Here is a 20,943-nt window from a genome sequence, read left to right on the forward strand (position 1 = left end):
CATGCACTCCTTTTTTTTTTATTGCTTTCAGTATTACTGATGCTGATACTTCTCTTTAAACACAAATATTGTTCTATTTTTTGGCTTTCCAATAGAGCATCTAGCTTCCTCTGAGCTATATTTGGGGGCTTAAATGTATGCAAACACATATGTACAGTTACAGTAATGTTCTCTAAATGGGAGTTTCAACTCCAGATTCAGTTTAAAATTTTAATTTCTAATAAGGCAAACTAAAAACAAAGGTGCATATAAAAAGACTGCTTGGCAAGTGACCGATTGCTCATAAATCCCCAAAACAGTGGAAATACTGTTCTATTTTCTGTTTATACGTAAAACCCATGTGCTTTCTTAGGAAAAGAGTGCCATCATGTGTTGAACAAGAGCACAGCAGTGCATACTAATGTGTGTGTAATATATGGTGAAATATTGCATCAAAGCTATTAGAATATTATGTCTATGTGCTTGTTTTATTTTAGATTTATCTAAGAATTGTATTATTTGATATATATATTGTGTGGGAAAGCTGTAGGAAATCATTTACCAAGCCAACAGATTATATTCAATAAAAAAAAACAAAATGTGACAATGGTGGTAGAAAAGTCAGTATAGAATGAATCCTATTTAAGAGAGATTTATTTAATGATTAACAGTTAAACTACATATTTAACTGTTTTTGTCTTCATGTTAGTTTTCCTTTGTATACTAACCTTAATATAGTAGATAAATGAGAAATTACTCTTTGTATTTGGAAAAATTTGTCACTGCAAACCAATTAATTACAATTAAATTTAACATAATGCCGAAAGCTTTGTCAACTTAGGATTCATTTCAAACTGCGGATTAGTAATGCAGGAAACAACGCAGACCGTTGTGACTTCTAGACACGCTCGTCACAATAACACAAATAATTCAGTCAGCAAGTTGATTTATTCCACAGATCAAATATGATTCATTACAGTTCATCAGAAAGTTGTCCATGCAACAACTCCCTCATCACACCCACATACTATTAGAACACTCTCAATACATACACACAAATAACAGACTCATTTCAGTGGTCATATATTATCAATATTATGCACAAAATATAAAACTAGCATCTGTCTTTGACATCAAAACACATTGGCTGCAATATTACTTCTCTTGCATGTATGTATATGTACACAAAGTAGTTACTATGCAGTGCATAGTCTCCATAAACGTCTCTGTCATGATATTGCATAATAAATATCAACAGACTTTTTAAGACTTGCTATGATTCAGACGAGTGTACTGGCAGAGACAAGACTCGGTTAAGACGGAGTAAATGCAACTTTGAGGATTGTGTGCAGTGTTTGCATGGGAGGGCATGAAATGGAGACTTTGAAGAGTAAGAAACACGACCTCTTTGAAGGGCTACCGTGCATCTGTGTGTGCACTCATGTCTGCAAATGTGATTATGTCGTTAACAAAAGATGTCGCCTCACAGACCCTGAGATAGTTTATCGAACCAGTATCCTGCCAAACAGCCTTGCCTGTTGCCAACAAAGCACTCGTAGAGTTAAAATTGGGCCAAACCAGTCAGCTCCAAAGAAGTTGGCTCCTTCAGTATCTGTCAGTCAAGCTTTGTGAAAACTTCTCAAGCAGGAAAGGGTTGAGCCCTGCTACTTCCATGACACAAATACAAAGAAGAAAAAACCATGTAGTAAAACCATGATGGAGGAGGTTGCTGATGGATTCTTAAATCAGAAATGATTAACGCTGTAATTGAGGCTGCTGCATCTCATCATAGAGAATATGACATTCTAGCAGGTACTGCAAAAAAAACTGCTTAAACGTGGATGGCCTGAAGTTGTTAACAAAAAGTGTCTTACTTTATGAGTTTAAAACCTGACAAGAGACAGAATGTTCTCTGATTTATTGTTTCTAAATCTTTGTGCACTTTTATCTTTCATGTCATTATCTCTTGCCAGTTATGAGGGTCCAGAAATTATGGATACACCGTGGCCATTTTGGAAGTGGCAGTATATTATATCGGGATACATTACACTGTCGTTCACATAGCTATAGGTTGGTATCTGTGGGATCTGTCAGCTCTGTTTTGAAGAAATAGCCCACTTAATATGTCCACCACTGGACTGAAGAGTTCTGTTTCTACTGTGTACCTGTTTGGTTTGTGTATATTTTTCATAGGGCACCCCTGGGAGTTAGAGGTCTAACTCATCTGTCTTGAGCGATGACGGCCACCAGAAAACTATGACGCAAATGTCCTCCACTTTGTGCTTCACACTTCTTTATTAATCAGCCTCCTATCGGGCTTAGTTCAGTTCGAGTCAGCCTAACACTGCTTCAGGGAGCTGTGACGCTGCCTTCAGATTATCTGTACAAATTTCATTTGGCTTCTCTTCCGTTCTCCATCATTCACCATCTTTAATTCTCTGCAACATTTCTCTCTGTTTCGCTTTTATTTTTTTGCTTCCCTGCTTTGGTTGCTTCTTTTTCTGCTTTGTCTTTCCGTCCTCATTCACCTCTTTCTTTCCTCTCGCTGAGCTCTTTCCCTCAGTGTTGCAGGAGGAAGTTGGTTGCCATGTTAATGTCGTTATTTGAAGCTCTGAGGGCCTCGAGGGCGTCGATCCTGGAAAAGCCCATTTCCACTAACCGTGCAACCTGTGGGACAAAAAATTGAAAAAAGAAATCAGTTCTTGTCTCAAGACAGCAGTGGCAGAAAAATCATCACATGGGAATATTGCATAAGTGAGCCCAGCACGAAGAATGACACGAATAGACCAAGTTCTGGTGAGTCATCCAAGTCCTATATGAGCCACAGAAAGCAGATTAATACTTTCAGAAAAATATCGACAAACAACAAAGAACAAAGGCACATATGCAAACAAACACAGAGAAACACACAAGCGAACACCCACCTGCTCCTCTGCGACAGGAGAGTTGTCCAGAGTTGGCTGTGTGGATTGGTGTGTCTGGGCCTGAGGGCGGGGCTGCATCGGGGGTCGGTTCTGTCCTCTGTGTCTTAGAGAGGGGAACAGTCTGGTCCACTGTAACAAACCAGCCTGCACACACACAAATACAGCCCAAATGAAGCCATTTCTACAAATCTCAAGACTGTGCAGATACTACAGCTGCATTTAGTGCTATCTAGCATTGCATGTGTGTGTTTGAAGTGGGTTAATCTGTGCATTAGTGCAGTATAAAGTCCATGTTTGTGCCTGTCTACCTGTGGCTGATGTCTGGCGTTCCTCCTTGCCTCGTTGTATTGGGCCAGGAGTAGCTGCTGGTCGAGCAGGTCCATCCTCTGCTGTCTCTGAATGTCCAGAGTGGCTCCCATCCCCAAAGGTGTCTCACTGCTTGGCTGGGAGCCTTGACAGTAAATTATGTAAAAGCATAATTAGGCAGACAAAAAAAAAAAAACCACATCTATACATATACAGTGGTCCCTCACCATATCACGGTTCACTTTTCACGGTCTCGCTGTATCGTGGACTTTTAATTTGCATTTGGTATCGCGTATTTTTCGCTGTATTGTGGGATTTTGCGGTATGTAGGTATTCTTTTTATATTTATTATTGTGGCGAGCTGCGTTGAACAACAACACTAGATCAAGGATATCTGTCTTTTATGGACTCTGCAACTGGTAGGTGCTTTTATTTTGACACACAGGGAGCAGCGTGACAGAAAATTTGTGGCAGGAAGTCATCAAACACACTTCACACTCACGGCCTTGACAACATAACACTTAACCAAACTATCTAGGCTGACTAAACCACAAAAACACAATATAACACAAACACTAATAACACTGTAACACTAACATAGACCACAATGACATTTAAAGCCCCAACATCCCGAACTCCCATGGTGCCTTGCAGCACAACAGTTCAGTCATAGCAATCCCAACGTTATTTTAATTATTTTTGGGGTAAAACAAGCATTTTGTAGCCTAAAAATTGAAAACAATATAAAAAAATATGTATAAAAAATAATAATTAAAGCATATTAAAAGAATATGTAATTGAAATAAAATGCGTAGCCTACAAAGGTGGGTGCTGATTGGCTCAGCGACCGTAGCATCAGTCTCTTCTATCTCCCATGTGTAGCAGCATTCAGCATCTCACTTTGTCCATTTCACATAGACGTCTAATCACTGCGCATAGTGTTGCTCTGTGGTGTTGTGCAGTGTGTGGGGAGGGTTTATAAAGCCTTAAAATAGATATAAATAAAAAAATAAATATGGTCGCTACTTCGTAGACAGGGACCACTGTACTGTAAAAGATATGCACAATAGTGAACATAGTGTGATTAAAAAATTGTCTAATTTGAAAAGATTCCTCCAGAATTAGCGACAGGTTTCAAGTTATTGATATGTTGCTGATAGCCAATCTTTTGTACATGGAAACACAGGAGTGCCCAAACTAGATTACTGTTATCACACTCCATTTCAGTTTCGGAACAAAATATGGAAAGTAACATTGCTAAGCACTGACTGTTTTGAGGGATATAAACACCTCTTTCACAGCGGAAAGGCTTAAAGTGACCATGCAGGACATTAAGGATTGGAAAGGAAGAACCACTTAAGGCAGAACATTAAATCTAAATAACCTTTCAAGGGGATGTTTTAAGAGAAGGAAGTGATGCGTGCACTATTAGAAAAAAGCACAACAAAGCAGTCAACCAATTTTACTCACAAATCTCCACTGTATGCTGTCATATTACTATTTAATGATCAGATTGTGACACCAAATATCCTGCCCTTGGAATAAACAAGTCTGTTTTTTGGGCAATTGTTAAGCATCCAGTTTGCTAATCAACAGAGCGCATAAAACTGGGTTTACACTACCCAATTAGACTGGTAAGGCAACTCCAATCTGGAAAATGAGGTTAACTTCCACCAGCAGAGACTGGATCATGTTACAATTTTGTTTTACTTCCACTTCATGTGGTTATTAAATGAAGGAAGGTAAAAAAAAATGTGAAGAAGAATTTGACAAATGTTAATTTTGTAAGCCATTCTGGCACACAGCACTGATTAAATGCCTAAAATGTACATTTATTATTCTTGTTTCATTCGACACAGAGAGACAACAACTCCATGTCACACACACCCTGCAACACTGGTCACTATGCAAAGGATTTACTCAGGATTTGTGTTTGTGATTACCAACGGATGGACTCACTTGAGAAGAGTGGCTCCAGAATGTACCGTCCAATCCGAGACACCCAGGCAGGTACAAAGAGAATCTTCTGCAACCGGAGAAAATTGGAGTGGTACAGTCCGCCTGAGATCTGAAATGCACATTTTGAAAAACACATAAGCATACGCTATGAAAATCGCAGCATTTACTTAATAAAATTTGACAGGCAATCCACGGCATGTTGTGCAGATAACAACATCCTGGTGTAGCCACATATATTAAAAGGAACAATGAAACACTGACTATGAAACTGAGACAGTCATTTCCTGATTATCATCTATTGCAATATTTTTACGTTAGCATTGAATTCTGTGACAAACGAGAAGCTTAAAGCACCTACAGACAGTTTTGTACAGCTTTTCAGTTCCTTCAGTGATCAGAAAAATGCTAGATATCAGATCCAAGACTCTGCCAGGCTGACAACTGGCAGACTCCTACACTTCTTCATAAAACACTAAGTTTTAAACATCGGCACGCTTTTGAGATATATGTTAAATGACAAGAAGAATTTCTTCACTCACCAGTCCACTGAGTGCAAGGAGCCACATGAAGGGGCTGGAAGTCAACAACTGGACCACACAAGGATGAGAAAGGCAAACAGAGAGAATGATGGTCAGACTAGATGAAAAACAGGTATTCTAAAGAATTTAATAAAAGTAGGAGACAAAGCAAAATAGACACACGTGTAAACACCAGCAGAACATGGGCTCACCTGCAAACCTACTACGTAGACCAGAGATTTGTTGGTGATCTGGATGTGACCGAGAACTTGGGTGACTGGCATCCTGGGGATCGAGAGGTAGAAAGGCACAAACAGAGAAAAGACTGGAGCAAGCCTGCGAGAGAAGAAAGACAAAAGTGAAGAGGATGGAGAACCACAGAGAGCTTTAATAAAACACTGAATGAACATTTCAATCTTAGTAACATTACATGTAATCCAGGACAGATATTCCTGGGTTTGAAGTGTTGGGCTTTTGGAATTAGTCACCTCACCAATTTACTTCTCAAATAATAACTAATTATCTTGCTGAGCCTGCTAAGTCAGTTATATTTCCATCCTTTTGTGGAGGTGGATTGTATGCTGCTGTCACTGTCTAAATTAATACACACGCATATTTAAAGCAGGCGGAGGATTGAGGAATTAAATATAAATACTGCCCAAAGCTTATATGCGATATGTGGTGGTGAAAACTGAGGATTTACCTCTTAAGTGACACCCTGTGCTTTAAGTTATATCATAAATATCATAATGTTCAATTTTTAATTGCACAAGCATTACTACAACATGCTACTCACAGTCCTGCAGGCAGCTCCTCCACCTCATAATCAAACAGAAACTGGAAAGCCTGAGCCAACAGGAAGTCTACCAGTGCAGAGAGACACCAAGTGCCCAACAGGAAAGACTGGAATTAAGAAGAGCAACGTATTTAATTAGAAGAGTACATATGTAGAAAGCTAAATTCTACAAATGCTTAAGTGTACAAAAGCTAAAGACTATAAAACCAATCTTGAGACATTTCACTACAACAAACACAAAGTGAGTCAGATGAGGAAGTTGGATGTTCTCTTCCCTAAAAGCTGATGACTATGACTGATGATTATTCTTCTAATCCTGACTGAAAACATATCAACATTTTGCCTTTGTAGATGAGAATAACTGGGGAAGAAATAATCCACGAGTAAACTCTGAGTCACAGAAATGATCCAATTTATGTGACAGCGTGAAATTGCGCCTGCAATCTAGTCAAACGTACAATATCAGCAAGCAACTTTATTAAATTTGTACTTCATCAATCTAAGTATTCATCTATCAATGGTTTTGCCACTTACAGCAAATTTCCTGGTGCCGAAACGCCTCTCAAAGATTCTGAAGTTGTAAATAAGCAGGCTGCTGCAGAAGGAGTCCTTCACATCTAAACAGACCAACCTGCCACACAACAACCTCCACACCTACAAGACAAGAGAGGGAGGAAGAGCAGAGTTATTTGTCCACACATAGAGCTAATGCGTAGGGGAACAGAGACAACACTATAGCCTTAGGTAATAATGCCTTTTCTGAGACTGTGTAACACAGCGGCAGAAATCTGTTATGCGTGATCTTATAAATCAGACTCGTAAAGGGGTACTAAATTTAAATAGAACAAACCAGTTTGATAAAATAATATTAAGGCAGCACAATATACTTTGTCAGCTTTAACATTTTACATAACTAATCTAGAAGAGAGGCCAGTCTGATCAAACAAAATTTACTCTCATTTAGGAGTTTGCGAATACACAAAGTTTTTTTTTTTCAGGATCCACATGTGCACAGCAAAATGAATGAGGAACAGGAGAGCAAACACTGAAAAGGAAACGGTTGTGAAAAGACTCACAACTGCAATTGTATGAAAATATTTTGGCTACAGAAAGGATGATTCTAAACAAAAACAAGTATTCTGAAGTCGAGTCCATTCAAAGCAAAGTAGTCTATTGGATTCCCAGTGTCATACTATAAGAGAAAGAGTTGACACAGTTTGCTGCAGAAAAAAGTTTTCACAGTAAAAAATGATTGATTAGCTTCTCCCCAAACTGTTAGTATTTTTGAGGCAGATGCACTTCAACAAAAAATTCTTTAAAATCCTGGTGTGTCCCTCAGAAAACAAAGCACTGCCATTTCATTTTTTTCATATATCATGCAGTCCTAAATATTATTAATCCATAGTCCACTTTGAAGCTTTTACTGAGCATTTAACTCCACTTCACAGTTTCCATCAGCAAACAGAACTGGCTCAGATGTCATCATTAGGCCTACATGTGGAACTCTGGTTATGTGATAACAGGTAGTTATATCTACATGAAAGTGAAAACATTAAACCCGTCTGTTTCCCACCATACAGACTTTCCTTGCTGAAGGCTTTTGACTCCTTTACCAGTGTACGTTGAGACCAGTTTTAGTGTAGCTAAAGTCATCACGTCATGGTGACTGCAATAACATAACCCTATCATAACTAGTTTCACGTTATTTTGCAATACCACACCCGCTATCTTTTGACCATTGATTCAGAGAAAACTATAAAACAAAAATTAAAGATATTAAAAAAATAAAACGTCACAAAGACCAACAAAATAGAGATCACTTAGTTTCTCTTTTCCAGGTTTCAAACTACACTGTGCCGATTTTTACTGTCATCATGTGGTTGAAGTTCTTTAGTTTACATGACAAAACCAGAGTCAACGCCACGACTACTTTTCAAACTCAGGATGGTCTGTCTATTTTAAAGTTTGACCACTGATTCAGATAGGATAAAATGTGAAAAACTACTTATAAAGACCAACAAAATAGCAATCGTTAAGTGTCTACTTTCCAGGGTTCACAATACACTACACTGTGCCAATTCTTACTGACATCATGTGGTTGAAGTTTCTTAGTTTACAAGTCAACACCATGACAGCTTGTCAAACTCTGAATTGTCTGTTTCAAAGTTTTTCTGCTTCTTGTTAGACTGCGTCTAAGTGAATCTTGTATTTAGAAACCTTTTATCCAGATGATGGTGACAAAACATGTTGACAATGCATACAAACTAAACACACTACTGTTGAAGTGGCATCTAAGTCACAAATAGGCCAGAGTCTATGACTAGACCATGTTCAAATGGTAAAGATCTTCCAAAAAAAAAAAAATCACCTAGAGAAGTCAGCATTCTGAGGCAGCAGGAAATCCTGCCCTAAGGGCATATAACAGGAATGACAGTTTTGACACCATCATACTTTTCCAAATCTATTGGTCTGATATTTCACCCCTAGATCTCACCTTACAGGGTCATGTCCATTAGGTTATGTTTTACAGAGAACATGTTCAGACTTTGACCTATTATTTGGAGACAGATTCCACGCATATTGTACCTTTACGTATTATGTTTCTGATACACTTCTTTTAAGTTATATTGATTTAAGTTTACACCATTATGTTTGGAGTACTCCACATATCATTTTCTACAAAGCATGTATGTTCACACAAAAGTTACAAGTGTACTTTGTGACCTTCCAGCTGTGTGTGTCCTCAACAGACACACGCCATACCATCAAAACATCAGTCATTACTAGAATATCCATCATTATGTATTTTATACATATGTTTTAACTCTAGTCTTCAGTCTACTAGCATTTGCCATAATTATATCATCTTTTAGCACATCGCACTACCCTATCTGACGATGATCCCGGGTGTTGACTTACGCCTCTCCTTTCTGTGGTCCCTCAGAAACCCACGGCCAGGTGCTGGACACTTACCTGGTGCTGCTGTGTGACAGCCTGGAGGTTGTACATGAAGAGCTGCTGGTACTGTGGCAGCAGGGTGAGCATCACAGTCAGCCCATTGAGAACCAGCAGGAGGCTTTTAGACAGAGGAGCCTTGTCTGCGCGAAATAATACACACACGACATAGTTTAGTGGCACTGTCCCTCTATTTAGCAAGCTGCTAATGCTGATGTTTTAAATTAAGCAGCTGAATATTAATAGAAGGGGCTAATTTGTACATGGAGGCGGGGCAGACACTTAGCCTCCGAAATTATCCGGATATTCATGTTTTGACAACAACGACACCTTAACTGAGTCAACTGGCTAAAGGGGAAGTGCTGACGTACGTTGTTAGCTAACAAACACAGCTGTAATTGACAGATACAGCCTCGGGTAAATGAATGACAGCGCGATGCTATCGTTAGCTAGCTTAGCTCCGTGTAACTGACAGAAGAAGCAGTGAGCGGACTGCGACAACCGCCGCGGTGGGTTAAAAACGGCAGTACCGGGATACTTACACAGGCCCCGAGAACCCGTGGTGGTAAACATGGTACCGAGATAAGCTACGGGGTCAACACGACGAGGGTTAATCCCGTGACAACGCCAAACTAACAGTAAAACACCGAAATAAAGTTGGGGGGAGGATCCATGCTGAGAGCTGTGACTGTGACGGGAAGGAGAGAACGCAGAGGAATCAGCTACGGAGACCCGACGAGGACAAAAAGGTGTTCATTCGCAATTCGCAGCTGGATGAAACGGGAGGAAAATTGACCTGTTGGAGGCGCTGTTGCTCTGTGTTGAGGCTCCTCAGACGTTTTTTTATAGATGAACTTGCAGCTCTCACAGTACACAGCACTGACATTTCCTGCTCATGTGTTTGAATTTCTCAGTTTAAGTGTCAATACATAATTGTAGGACTTTTTGTAACATAGTTGACAGGTATCACAGTTGACATTTTTGATGTGTTCAGGCCTAAAATCAATATAATCGCCTATAACCAAACACCACATGGCATTTTTACAGAAAGATTTTTCTAAAATAGTATATACACAATTGAGTAAAATTGAAATTGAAACTTACTGATAAAGATATTGTAGTAAACCTGTTGACATGTGGTAAATCCACACTGGACTCACACACTACTTTATATTAACCCTCCTGTTGTCTTCATTTAACAAGCATCAAAAAATATGGTTTCCTTGTCTGAATTTTTTTTTTTTAAATTCAGCAAAAAAATTCCCCAAATTTCTGAAAATTTGCAAAACCTTCAGAAAGAAAATTCCAGTAATTCCTTAAAAGTTTCCCTGAAAATTTTTATTTAAAAAAAAAAAAAATCCCCCAAATTTGGCAAGAAAAATTTTTTTTTTAAAAATGAGCAAAAATCTTTTTAAAAAATCCTTAAAATAGCTAAAGTGATTACATATATATCAGTAAAACTTCTAATATTTTCTTTAAGAACATTTACAAAAACTCAACCAAAATCCAGCAAATTTCACATTTTTTTTTTTTTTTTTACGTCTAATAAAAATCTATGCAAGATATATCCCATGGACTTCAAAAGTCCCTCAATCATATATTGACCCTTAACATGATGACAACAGAGTAAAAGTCTTGACTCCAGGTGTTTCCTAACTCTCTGAAACAAATCCTCCAGTAGATCCACAGTGATGATTGAAATTTTCAAGCCAGTCAAGTCACTCTAATTTATATAGCACATTTAAAGCAACAACTAGAACATTTTCCAGTAAATAAATCAATTTAAAAATGATATAATAAGATGGGAACACTTAAAGTGCAACAACATGAACTAATACTGTTAGTCTCTAATGCTGTCAGTTGGTCACCCTGGAGGAGGCGGTGGAGCAGAGGATGCTGACCAAACTGCTGGCCATCATGGACAACACCTCCCACCACCTCCTTAAAACTGTGGACAATCTGAAAAGCAGCTTCAGCAACAGGCTGATACAACCCTGCTGCTCCAAGGAACGGTACAGGAGGCCATTCCTGTCCACAGCAAGGCCTAAAGACCTTTCTTTTGAACAAGGCTTTTAATTAAACGTCCCCCTGAAGTTTCTTTTCTTTTTTTTTTGGTATTTTATCTGATTGTTTTGTTTTTATTACATGATTGTTTTGTGTTTATTGGTTTTATATAGTCAATGTAGCACTTTGAGATTTAGGCTAAATGAATAGTGCATTACAAATAAAATTCATTATTAATATTAGCAATAAGATTCTTCAATATGTCTGTGTCTGGGAGTTCAGAAAAAGACTATCACTCTGTCTGCTGACTAAACCACTGTACATACTGGACACTTTACATTCTAAATGTTATCCATCACACTTGTAAACCAGCTGCACCTATTTATATCATTGCACATCAAAACACATCCTCAGTTGCACATTATGTTCATTTGCACATTTCTGTATCACTCTGTATATTATTGTATATATTGTTATTTTTTTCTGTCTGTATTATATTACAGTCGTATTTTGCTTGAATCTATTTTATCTTATTTCATTTTATGTTACCTTCACTTTATACCTGACCAAATATCCTGTGTTGTCTTGTTGTTTACCCCTTGTTAAATACCCAGCTGTTGTAACAACAGAATTTCCCTCTGGGGATTAATAAAGTCGGTCTAAATCTATATAACTTTTAAGTACAGTTCTACACACCTTGTGTCTGTAGATTCGTCCATCATGTCATATCATCCACTTCGACACCAGATGTGTCTGATCAGGCGCTGCAATCAGTGGCTCAGCTGCATTTAATCGCTCTACCTTCCAGACCAACGACACTCGCTGACAGAAGCTGTTGTGGCTTTGGAGCTGCAGCCACACGTGTTTGGTTTTGTTCGTTTGGGTCGCTTCGGTACAGTGGTTGTCTCCGCGTTCTTGTTACAGCTTTGGAGCCGAGATGTATCAAATGCTGGGCTCGTCCAAACAGTAGAACCGGTAGCTTTTCTGGGTGAGTTCCGTTGTGGGCGGAGTCTGTGTTTCTGTGAATGAAGACAGGTGCTTTGTAGTGTCGGGAGTGACACCGTGTGGGGCCTGTTCATTCACCGGTTAATGAGGAACGGTGCGTTCTGGTTGTTCGGAGACAACGTGTGTGGTGAGTGTTTCCTGGAGTTAGTAGACAGCTCTTGGAATTCCGTGTATTTGCTCAGAGGAGGTTAGTCGCCAGATTGTCATGCCTTTATGCGTGTCTCAGTTCAGTGGTTTCTGCAGCAGCACAGCGGTAGTAAGTCGCTGTGGTTCTGTCCCTGTTAGGCTTCAAAAACTTCTAATATTTTCTTTAAGAACATTTACAAAAACTCAACCAAAATCCAGCAAATTTCACATTTTTTTTTTTTTTTTTTACGTCTAATAAAAATCTATGCAAGATATATCCCATGGACTTCAAAAGTCCCTCAATCATATATTGACCCTTAACATGATGACAACAGAGTAAAAGTCTTGACTCCAGGTGTTTCCTAACTCTCTGAAACAAATCCTCCAGTAGATCCACAGTGATGATTGAAATTTTCAAGCCAGTCAAGTCACTCTAATTTATATAGCACATTTAAAGCAACAACTAGAACATTTTCCAGTAAATAAATCAATTTAAAAATGATATAATAAGATGGGAACACTTAAAGTGCAACAACATGAACTAATACTGTTAGTCTCTAATGCTGTCAGTTGGTCACCCTGGAGGAGGCGGTGGAGCAGAGGATGCTGACCAAACTGCTGGCCATCATGGACAACACCTCCCACCACCTCCTTAAAACTGTGGACAATCTGAAAAGCAGCTTCAGCAACAGGCTGATACAACCCTGCTGCTCCAAGGAACGGTACAGGAGGCCATTCCTGTCCACAGCAAGGCCTAAAGACCTTTCTTTTGAACAAGGCTTTTAATTAAACGTCCCCCTGAAGTTTCTTTTCTTTTTTTTTTGGTATTTTATCTGATTGTTTTGTTTTTATTACATGATTGTTTTGTGTTTATTGGTTTTATATAGTCAATGTAGCACTTTGAGATTTAGGCTAAATGAATAGTGCATTACAAATAAAATTCATTATTAATATTAGCAATAAGATTCTTCAATATGTCTGTGTCTGGGAGTTCAGAAAAAGACTATCACTCTGTCTGCTGACTAAACCACTGTACATACTGGACACTTTACATTCTAAATGTTATCCATCACACTTGTAAACCAGCTGCACCTATTTATATCATTGCACATCAAAACACATCCTCAGTTGCACATTATGTTCATTTGCACATTTCTGTATCACTCTGTATATTATTGTATATATTGTTATTTTTTTCTGTCTGTATTATATTACAGTCGTATTTTGCTTGAATCTATTTTATCTTATTTCATTTTATGTTACCTTCACTTTATACCTGACCAAATATCCTGTGTTGTCTTGTTGTTTACCCCTTGTTAAATACCCAGCTGTTGTAACAACAGAATTTCCCTCTGGGGATTAATAAAGTCGGTCTAAATCTATATAACTTTTAAGTACAGTTCTACACACCTTGTGTCTGTAGATTCGTCCATCATGTCATATCATCCACTTCGACACCAGATGTGTCTGATCAGGCGCTGCAATCAGTGGCTCAGCTGCATTTAATCGCTCTACCTTCCAGACCAACGACACTCGCTGACAGAAGCTGTTGTGGCTTTGGAGCTGCAGCCACACGTGTTTGGTTTTGTTCGTTTGGGTCGCTTCGGTACAGTGGTTGTCTCCGCGTTCTTGTTACAGCTTTGGAGCCGAGATGTATCAAATGCTGGGCTCGTCCAAACAGTAGAACCGGTAGCTTTTCTGGGTGAGTTCCGTTGTGGGCGGAGTCTGTGTTTCTGTGAATGAAGACAGGTGCTTTGTAGTGTCGGGAGTGACGCCGTGTGGGGCCTGTTCATTCACCGGTTAATGAGGAACGGTGCGTTCTGGTTGTTCGGAGACAACGTGTGTGGTGAGTGTTTCCTGGAGTTAGTAGACAGCTCTTGGAATTCCGTGTATTTGCTCAGAGGAGGTTTGTCGCCAGATTGTCATGCCTTTATGCGTGTCTCAGTTCAGTGGTTTCTGCAGCAGCACAGCGGTAGTAAGTCGCTGTGGTTCTGTCCCTGTTAGGCTTCAAAGCGGTCTCCCTTGGAGTCCGTTGGGGGTTCGGTAGTGTGGTGAGAAAGTGGTTTGGAGCAGTTGTCTCGGGAGCACGTCCGAGGCTGCAGGTGGAGTCGCCGATCCTCGGTTGCTTCGCCGGGCCTGCGGGAGTTTAGTGCGTAAATACCCGCCACAAGTACCACCTGAAGACTAGGGAGGAGATCAGCTAGATTCTGTTTGAGGCAGTTAGAGGGACGGAGCCACGGTGACGAGTGAGCTGTTTGAGCTGCAGAGGTTTCACTGTTAACTGTTCTCTGTTGGTGAATCAGGTTTGTATCTGTTTGTGTAGTCAGTGTGTTGCTGAGTCATGGCTGGTAACTAGTTACTTTTATAGTGGATTAATTTGGTTATTCAGTTACTTTTTGGGAAAGTAACTATACAATAATTTTTTTTAAAGTAACGTGCCCAACAGTGCCAGAATCTGGTTGACTATGTAAATGGTTTCTGGCACCGGTTGTATGTGACAGGGGAGAGTGCTAGGAGGGGCCTGGCCTCTTTCCAGGTTAAAATGAAGTGCTGGTATGATCATAAGGCCGAGGCTCATCAGTTCAGTCCTGGAGACCAGGTTCTGGTGTTGAGGCTGAGTTTCATGGTCCCTTTAAAGTCATGTGCCAGGTTTCAGAGCAGAACTATCTCTTGGCAACGCTGGCACATAGGGAAGATTCAGCTCTGTCATGTCAACCTGCTAAAGACTCATTATTCTTGTGAAGGTGGGAAAGGTGTGCAGGGGACACTTCAGGTTGGGCAAGTTCTCCTGCCTCTCCAGGTCCATGATGACCGGCTCCAAGCGCTGCACCAGGTGCTCATAAGACTTTCCTTTTGGGGTATCAGTACTTGTCCTGGTCTCTCAGTGCAAACTCCTCTGGATAATTCTCCTGAATTTCTTCATACATCATCTCCTCAGACACCAGTATCTATCTCGTTCAGGGCCTTCCACTGCTTGTACTGGACTTCCAGCACTTCGACCATGTGGATGGTTCTCTTCATGTGACTCGTCCAAACTTTCAGGTTGCTGAAGCACTGACCTCACAGATAAGAACCCCGAGTGCTGGCAACATTTGTGTCGCGACTCGACAGCCCCGAGTCTTCTCCAATGCGACCCACCAGGTTGACCTCGCTGTGGCGACACAGATGGAGCAGGGCATGACGTGAATGTTCATGAGGTAGTACACAATCCTGCTCTGGATGTGTTCCTGGACCCAGTTCAACAGGTAGTGACTGACCCTCCAGGTAGACCTTGCTCTCGTGGCGACACAGGTAGATGGAGCAGGGTGTGATGTGGATTTTCATGAGGTAGTACACGATCTGGCTCTGGATGTGGTCCTGGACCCAGTTCACCAGGTAGTGACTGACCCTCCAGGTTGAGCTTGCTCTCGCTGTGGTGACACAGGTAGATGGAGCAGGGTGTGATGTGGATTTTCATGAGGTAGTAGACTATCCTGCTCTGGATGTGGTCCTGGACCCCGTTCACCAGGTAGAGGTTGCCCATGTTGAAGAGTTTGATGTAGGATAAACTGGAGTCCTTGTTGTCATCCAGAGGAACGTAGGTTAGTTTGTAGCATTCGATCCTCTTCAGGAAGTCGGCCACAGCTTCCTCTGTCACAGTTGATGTAGTTCGGACTGCTCAGATTCACCTGTTTAATGTTGTCAGCGACGATTTCTGGTTCGTCACAGATCGACTCCACGAAGAAAACCTTGTATCCCTTTTCTTTGGTGAAGCTGAGGATGACATCTCTAAGCTTTGGAGTTGTGTTAGTGGCATTGAAAACCACCACCTGACAAATCTCCCTGGTGAAGTAGTCGCACACATCCTTGAGGGCAGCGACAGCACATTCCTGTGAAGGTGGGAAAGGAGTGCAAAGGACACTCTAGGTAGGGCAGCTCACCTGCACTCTTGTCCAGGACGTAGGCCAGCAGAAACCTCATGACGGCCTGGTGGCAGATGACCAGGACGTTCTGCCCCTCCAGGTCCATGATGACCGGCTCCAAGCGCTGTACCAGGTGCTCCTAAGACTCCTTTGAGTTATTAGTACTCGTCTTGGTCTCTCAGTGCAAACTCCTCTGGATAATTCTCCTGAATTTCTTCATACATCATCTCCTCACATACACCAGTATCGATCTCGTTTAGGGCCTTCCGCTGCTTGTACTGGACTTCCAGAACTTCGGCCATGTGGATGGTTCTCTTCATGTGACTCGTCCAAACTTTCAGGTTGCTGATGCACTGACCTCACAGGTACGAACCCAGAGTGCTGGCAAATTTTGTGCTGCGCCTCGACAGCCCCGAGTCTTCTCCAATGCGACCCACCAGGTTGAGCTCACTCTCACCATGGCAACGCTGGTAGATGGAGCAGGGCATGACATGGATGTTCATGAGGTAGTACACGATCCTGCTCTGGATGTGGTCCTGGACCCAGTTCACCATGTAGTGGATTTTCATGAGGTAATAGACTATCCTGCTCTGGATGTGGTCCTAGACCCAGTTCACCATGTAGTGGCTGCCCATGTTGAAAGTTTTGTGGTACGATAAACTCTGGTCCTTGTTGTCGTCCAGATGAATGTAGGTTTGTTTTTAGCATTCAGTCCTCTTCAGGAAGTCAGCTACAGCTTCCTCTTTGTCACAGTTGATGTAGTCCGGACTGCTCAGCTTCACCTGTTTAATGTTCTCAGCAATGATTTCTGGATCATCACAGATCGACTCCACAAGGAAAACCTTGTAACCCTTTTCTTTGGCGACGCTGAGGATGACGTCTCTAAGCTTTGGAGTTGTGTTAGTGGCATTGAAAACCCCCACCTGACAAAGCTGACAAGAGTCCTAGATTTTGTCCAGACTATTGAAAAGTGAATGGGGTGACAAAACCAGACACCTACCCGGGTAGAAGACTGCTTTATTTGTAGCTGCTTTAATGTGTGAATTTTCCCAGTCGAACATCTAAATTTTCTCATGTAAATAAATTAACCTAATGGGTTTGAATGTTAAGGCCCTACAGTGTTATTAATGGTGTGAATTTACCTGAGTAATTGAAATATTTTAGGATTATTATCACTTTTAAAAATAAAATTCAGCTTTACTTAACTATACTAATTAGAGCTAAGATCCTACAGTAATTATGACAATCAACCGGACCAATTTAGAACTTGAGTCATGATGCTACAAAAATATACATCAAAAACCCAAGAAATCCAAAGATTCTCTGGATCTATTAGGAGCAAGGTTTGTTTCTATTTCAATTTTTTTGTGCATTTTTTTTTTATTTTTTTTTTTTAAATTGTGTTTCACATAATTGGATTTTCTCATTTATGCTAGTGATTGGAGAGGAACGACCCCTTTGTAACGGGAAGAAACTTCCCGTCACGTCTGCAGCCTCAGGCTCAAGATAGTGGTAAAGCTCTCCCCTCCTTCCTCTGTTCCAGTCAGGTGTGTAGGTGGTGCTGGAAGCAGCAGGTGTGCGTCATTATCCAATCAGCCTGACCGGTGCAAGCAGGTGGGATGATCTAATCACCACTCTTCAACCATAAAACGCAGGCTGCAGTCATTACTCGATGCCATACCGTGAACCACCAGTTAGTCTGAGTCTTTGTTCTGTCTAGCTCTTCTGGTTCCTGTTGATCCTGGCTAATTCTCGTTTGCTCTTTCCAGTCTGGTCTCCGCTGCTTGTGCCACACCCTGGACCCCTCCCACCACAGCCGTTGGCCTCCGTCACCCTCCGGATTCCTGGGCTTCTCCACCTCGTGCACCGGACAGCCTGCCAACTTCGGAAAACCGCCTGCTTTCCACATGCCGCCACCTGTCTCGACCACACCAACACCACCTTCCCTCCCTGACTCCAGACCTCCCAACTACAGCCACGCTGCCTCTCATCTACCTCCTGTTAGCTAAATTCCTCCACTCCGGAGCCAGACTGTAGCTTTGTTTGTTGTAGTGGTTTCGATAGTCTGATTGGTTTGTATTACTCGTGTTATTTTCTGGTTTAATTCCAGTTGACTTTCGGGTAGCATAGTTCGTGTTATTTCCTGGTTAATTTACCAGTCGCTTTTCAGGTAGTGTGGTTTATGAAATTTCCTGACTTGTTTCGCTACTCTATTTTGATAGAATAGTTCTTGTAATTCATGGTTTATCTCACCAGTTGATACTTGGCGCCTTATAGCTTGTGTTCTCTTAACTTATTAGTCTCTCCTGCCTGGGTCTTACCTTCCATGGGTTAGCTTATGCGTTCTTTCTGCCAGTCCACTAGTAGGCCTTAGCATCCTTCTGACTCCCCTAGTTAGCAGTGACCTTAGGTCACTTCCGCTTGTAGTTCATTGTTTAAATTTGTAGTCTTTGCTCTCTGTCATTCACTTATTGTAAATAAACCTTTGCATTTTTACATTCTCGTGTTGTTTCTCATTTCCCTTGCAACTGAGCCTCACTAGTGAATTGTAACACTTCCGGCTGAACCAGTCTCAGGTTTCATATCAAGGTCTTGTACCATATTATCCTAATAGAGCACTTCATTGTCTATCGCTCCATGCATTTCTATACCATGTTTTATCATCTCTGCAGGAATCTCCTGCTCTGGAGCTGCATGTCTTGGATCTGAGGTTACTGCCCTTACAAATGTCTTCAGTGGTTCTGATCTCTTGTGCATTATCTGATTTCTTAATTTTTGTTTTAGGCTTTGTTATATAGGACAGTAGAGAGAGAGAGAGAGACAGGAAATGTAGGGAGAAGAGTGGAAGGACCTGCAGCATGGCCATGGGTCAGACTCTAACCCATGACAGCTGCGTTGGACTATAGCCTAACGAGTTGAACTACCGGGGCACGCCAATAATTGTCTGATTTCTATCTGCTATCCTTTTCTCTCCCATTTAACCTCACCCCAAACAGTCATGGCAGATCTCAACTGTGCCTGGTTTCACTGAATTTTTTCTTCCCTATGGTGCCAAAGAGCAGCTTAAAGGAAATCAGTGGAATTATTTTTCTCAAAAATAAGATTTTTTTTAACCTATGCAAAGGGCCTTCAGATGACTTGTGTTGTGAAATTCCTAAATAAAACTGAATTAAATGGACCTATTCTAACAGTGCACTCCTATGAAAGGTTTCTGGTACTGAAGAAACAGACAATGTAGAATATTGATAAGGTATTTCTTTGATCAGTGGTTGAAGCCATGTTCAGTTCTGTTAAATTCTCTTTCCAAATAATAAATAGAAAGTCACAGTAGAATAATGAAATCCAAAATTGAAAAGCAGTGCTGATTAAAGCAGAAGAATAAAAAAAATTGCCTATTTGGATAGCATAAACTAAAACCACAGAAGAGCTGAGAAGGGCAAATTATTCTGATCAAAGCTTTAAAAATATTTTCTGACAAGTCACAGTCCTTGCACATCACATCACAGTGCTTCCACACAGCGGTGAGAGCATCTATCTGAACACTTTGTCTACGTAGGGACCCGTAAGAGGCCCTCAGGTTGAAAATCACTGATCTAAGGACTGCAGCCCCCCTGCAGCTGGGATTTCATGTCCCACACGTTTCAGGAGTGTGAATGCTGTCTTGGATGATCCTCCTGATGAAGGACAGTTTCCTCACCTATGATACCTCCCTGCTGTTATCTTATGAACCTCAGACAGGGCATTCCCAAGCCCTGAAGCACAGGTATAATTATGTTTGATCTTTGTCTTGCCTTCTATGGCCATTTGCCCAGTATGCAATGTGTATTTATGGGCCGGGTATGAATACGAGCGGCACGGGGAATGTTTCATGTCTTGAAGTCATGTGGTCAGCTTTCTGACAGAGTGGTAACACTCCTAATTATCCTTGGGGCCTTGAGCAGGATGTGGCTACATGAAGTCCAGATTAATGACTTTTGCTTATGGTCCTCTGGCCTCATGCGCACAGTGTCATATCTTGTCAAGGTTCAGGCTTCCTTTGCAAAGGTCCTGCTTTGTCTTACAGTTCAATAGCTGCCAGATTTATTCACATCAAACAGCGTGCACACCCCTCTTGCCTGGCTGTGATTGCTCATGAGCCAGTTGATCCGATGCTTATGTTACGTCCAAGTACATTTGAAAAGATATGGCGAACAGCTGTCTAATAGTGTTGCATTTCCCCATCATCCACAGATGCAGTAGTGTTGGTTCCCATTGGTTAGTTCCCACCCATTAGGTCTATTTGGCTGCCTGTGGTCAGATGTGACTGCAAAGCAGAGCTCAGTAACAGCTTGCTAATTGTGTTTCAGACCTTCTCTGTCACTGATGTAGGAGTGAGGTCTAAAAAGGTTGCTTTGCCCCTGTTCTCAATCAAAGATAATCAGATTAAACAGCGCAGAGATGTGTGTATGTGTGTGTTTGTGTGTGCTTAC

General features: G+C 41.1%; 1 protein-coding gene and 1 pseudogene across 2 annotated transcripts; both read right to left on the minus strand.

Moving 5' to 3' along the window:
* Positions 1–908: 908 nt before the first annotated feature.
* On the minus strand, positions 909–12,380 carry ubac2 (UBA domain containing 2). 2 transcript variants are annotated; one of them, XM_023291143.3, is made up of 10 exons: positions 12,138–12,380; positions 9,456–9,580; positions 7,017–7,136; positions 6,483–6,589; positions 5,899–6,022; positions 5,708–5,755; positions 5,169–5,277; positions 3,212–3,354; positions 2,904–3,047; positions 909–2,646 (listed from the first exon to the last, which is right to left on the minus strand). In XM_023291143.3, the coding sequence occupies exons 2-10, from the start codon at positions 9,525–9,527 to the stop codon at positions 2,539–2,541; spliced, it is 975 nt and encodes a 324-aa protein (XP_023146911.2). In that variant the 5' UTR covers positions 9,528–9,580; positions 12,138–12,380; the 3' UTR covers positions 909–2,538. The 2 variants fall into 2 exon arrangements, with proteins under 2 accessions (XP_023146911.2, XP_023146902.2); XM_023291134.3 differs by lacking the exon at positions 12,138–12,380 and adding an exon at positions 9,980–10,156.
* Positions 12,381–12,796: 416 nt separating this feature from the next.
* On the minus strand, positions 12,797–16,776 carry LOC118471754 (6-phosphofructo-2-kinase/fructose-2,6-bisphosphatase 1-like; annotated as a pseudogene).
* Positions 16,777–20,943: the final 4,167 nt, after the last annotated feature.

This window comes from Amphiprion ocellaris, chromosome 16 (genome assembly GCF_022539595.1).
Source record: "Amphiprion ocellaris isolate individual 3 ecotype Okinawa chromosome 16, ASM2253959v1, whole genome shotgun sequence".
NCBI classification, from domain to species: Eukaryota; Metazoa; Chordata; class Actinopteri; family Pomacentridae; genus Amphiprion; species Amphiprion ocellaris.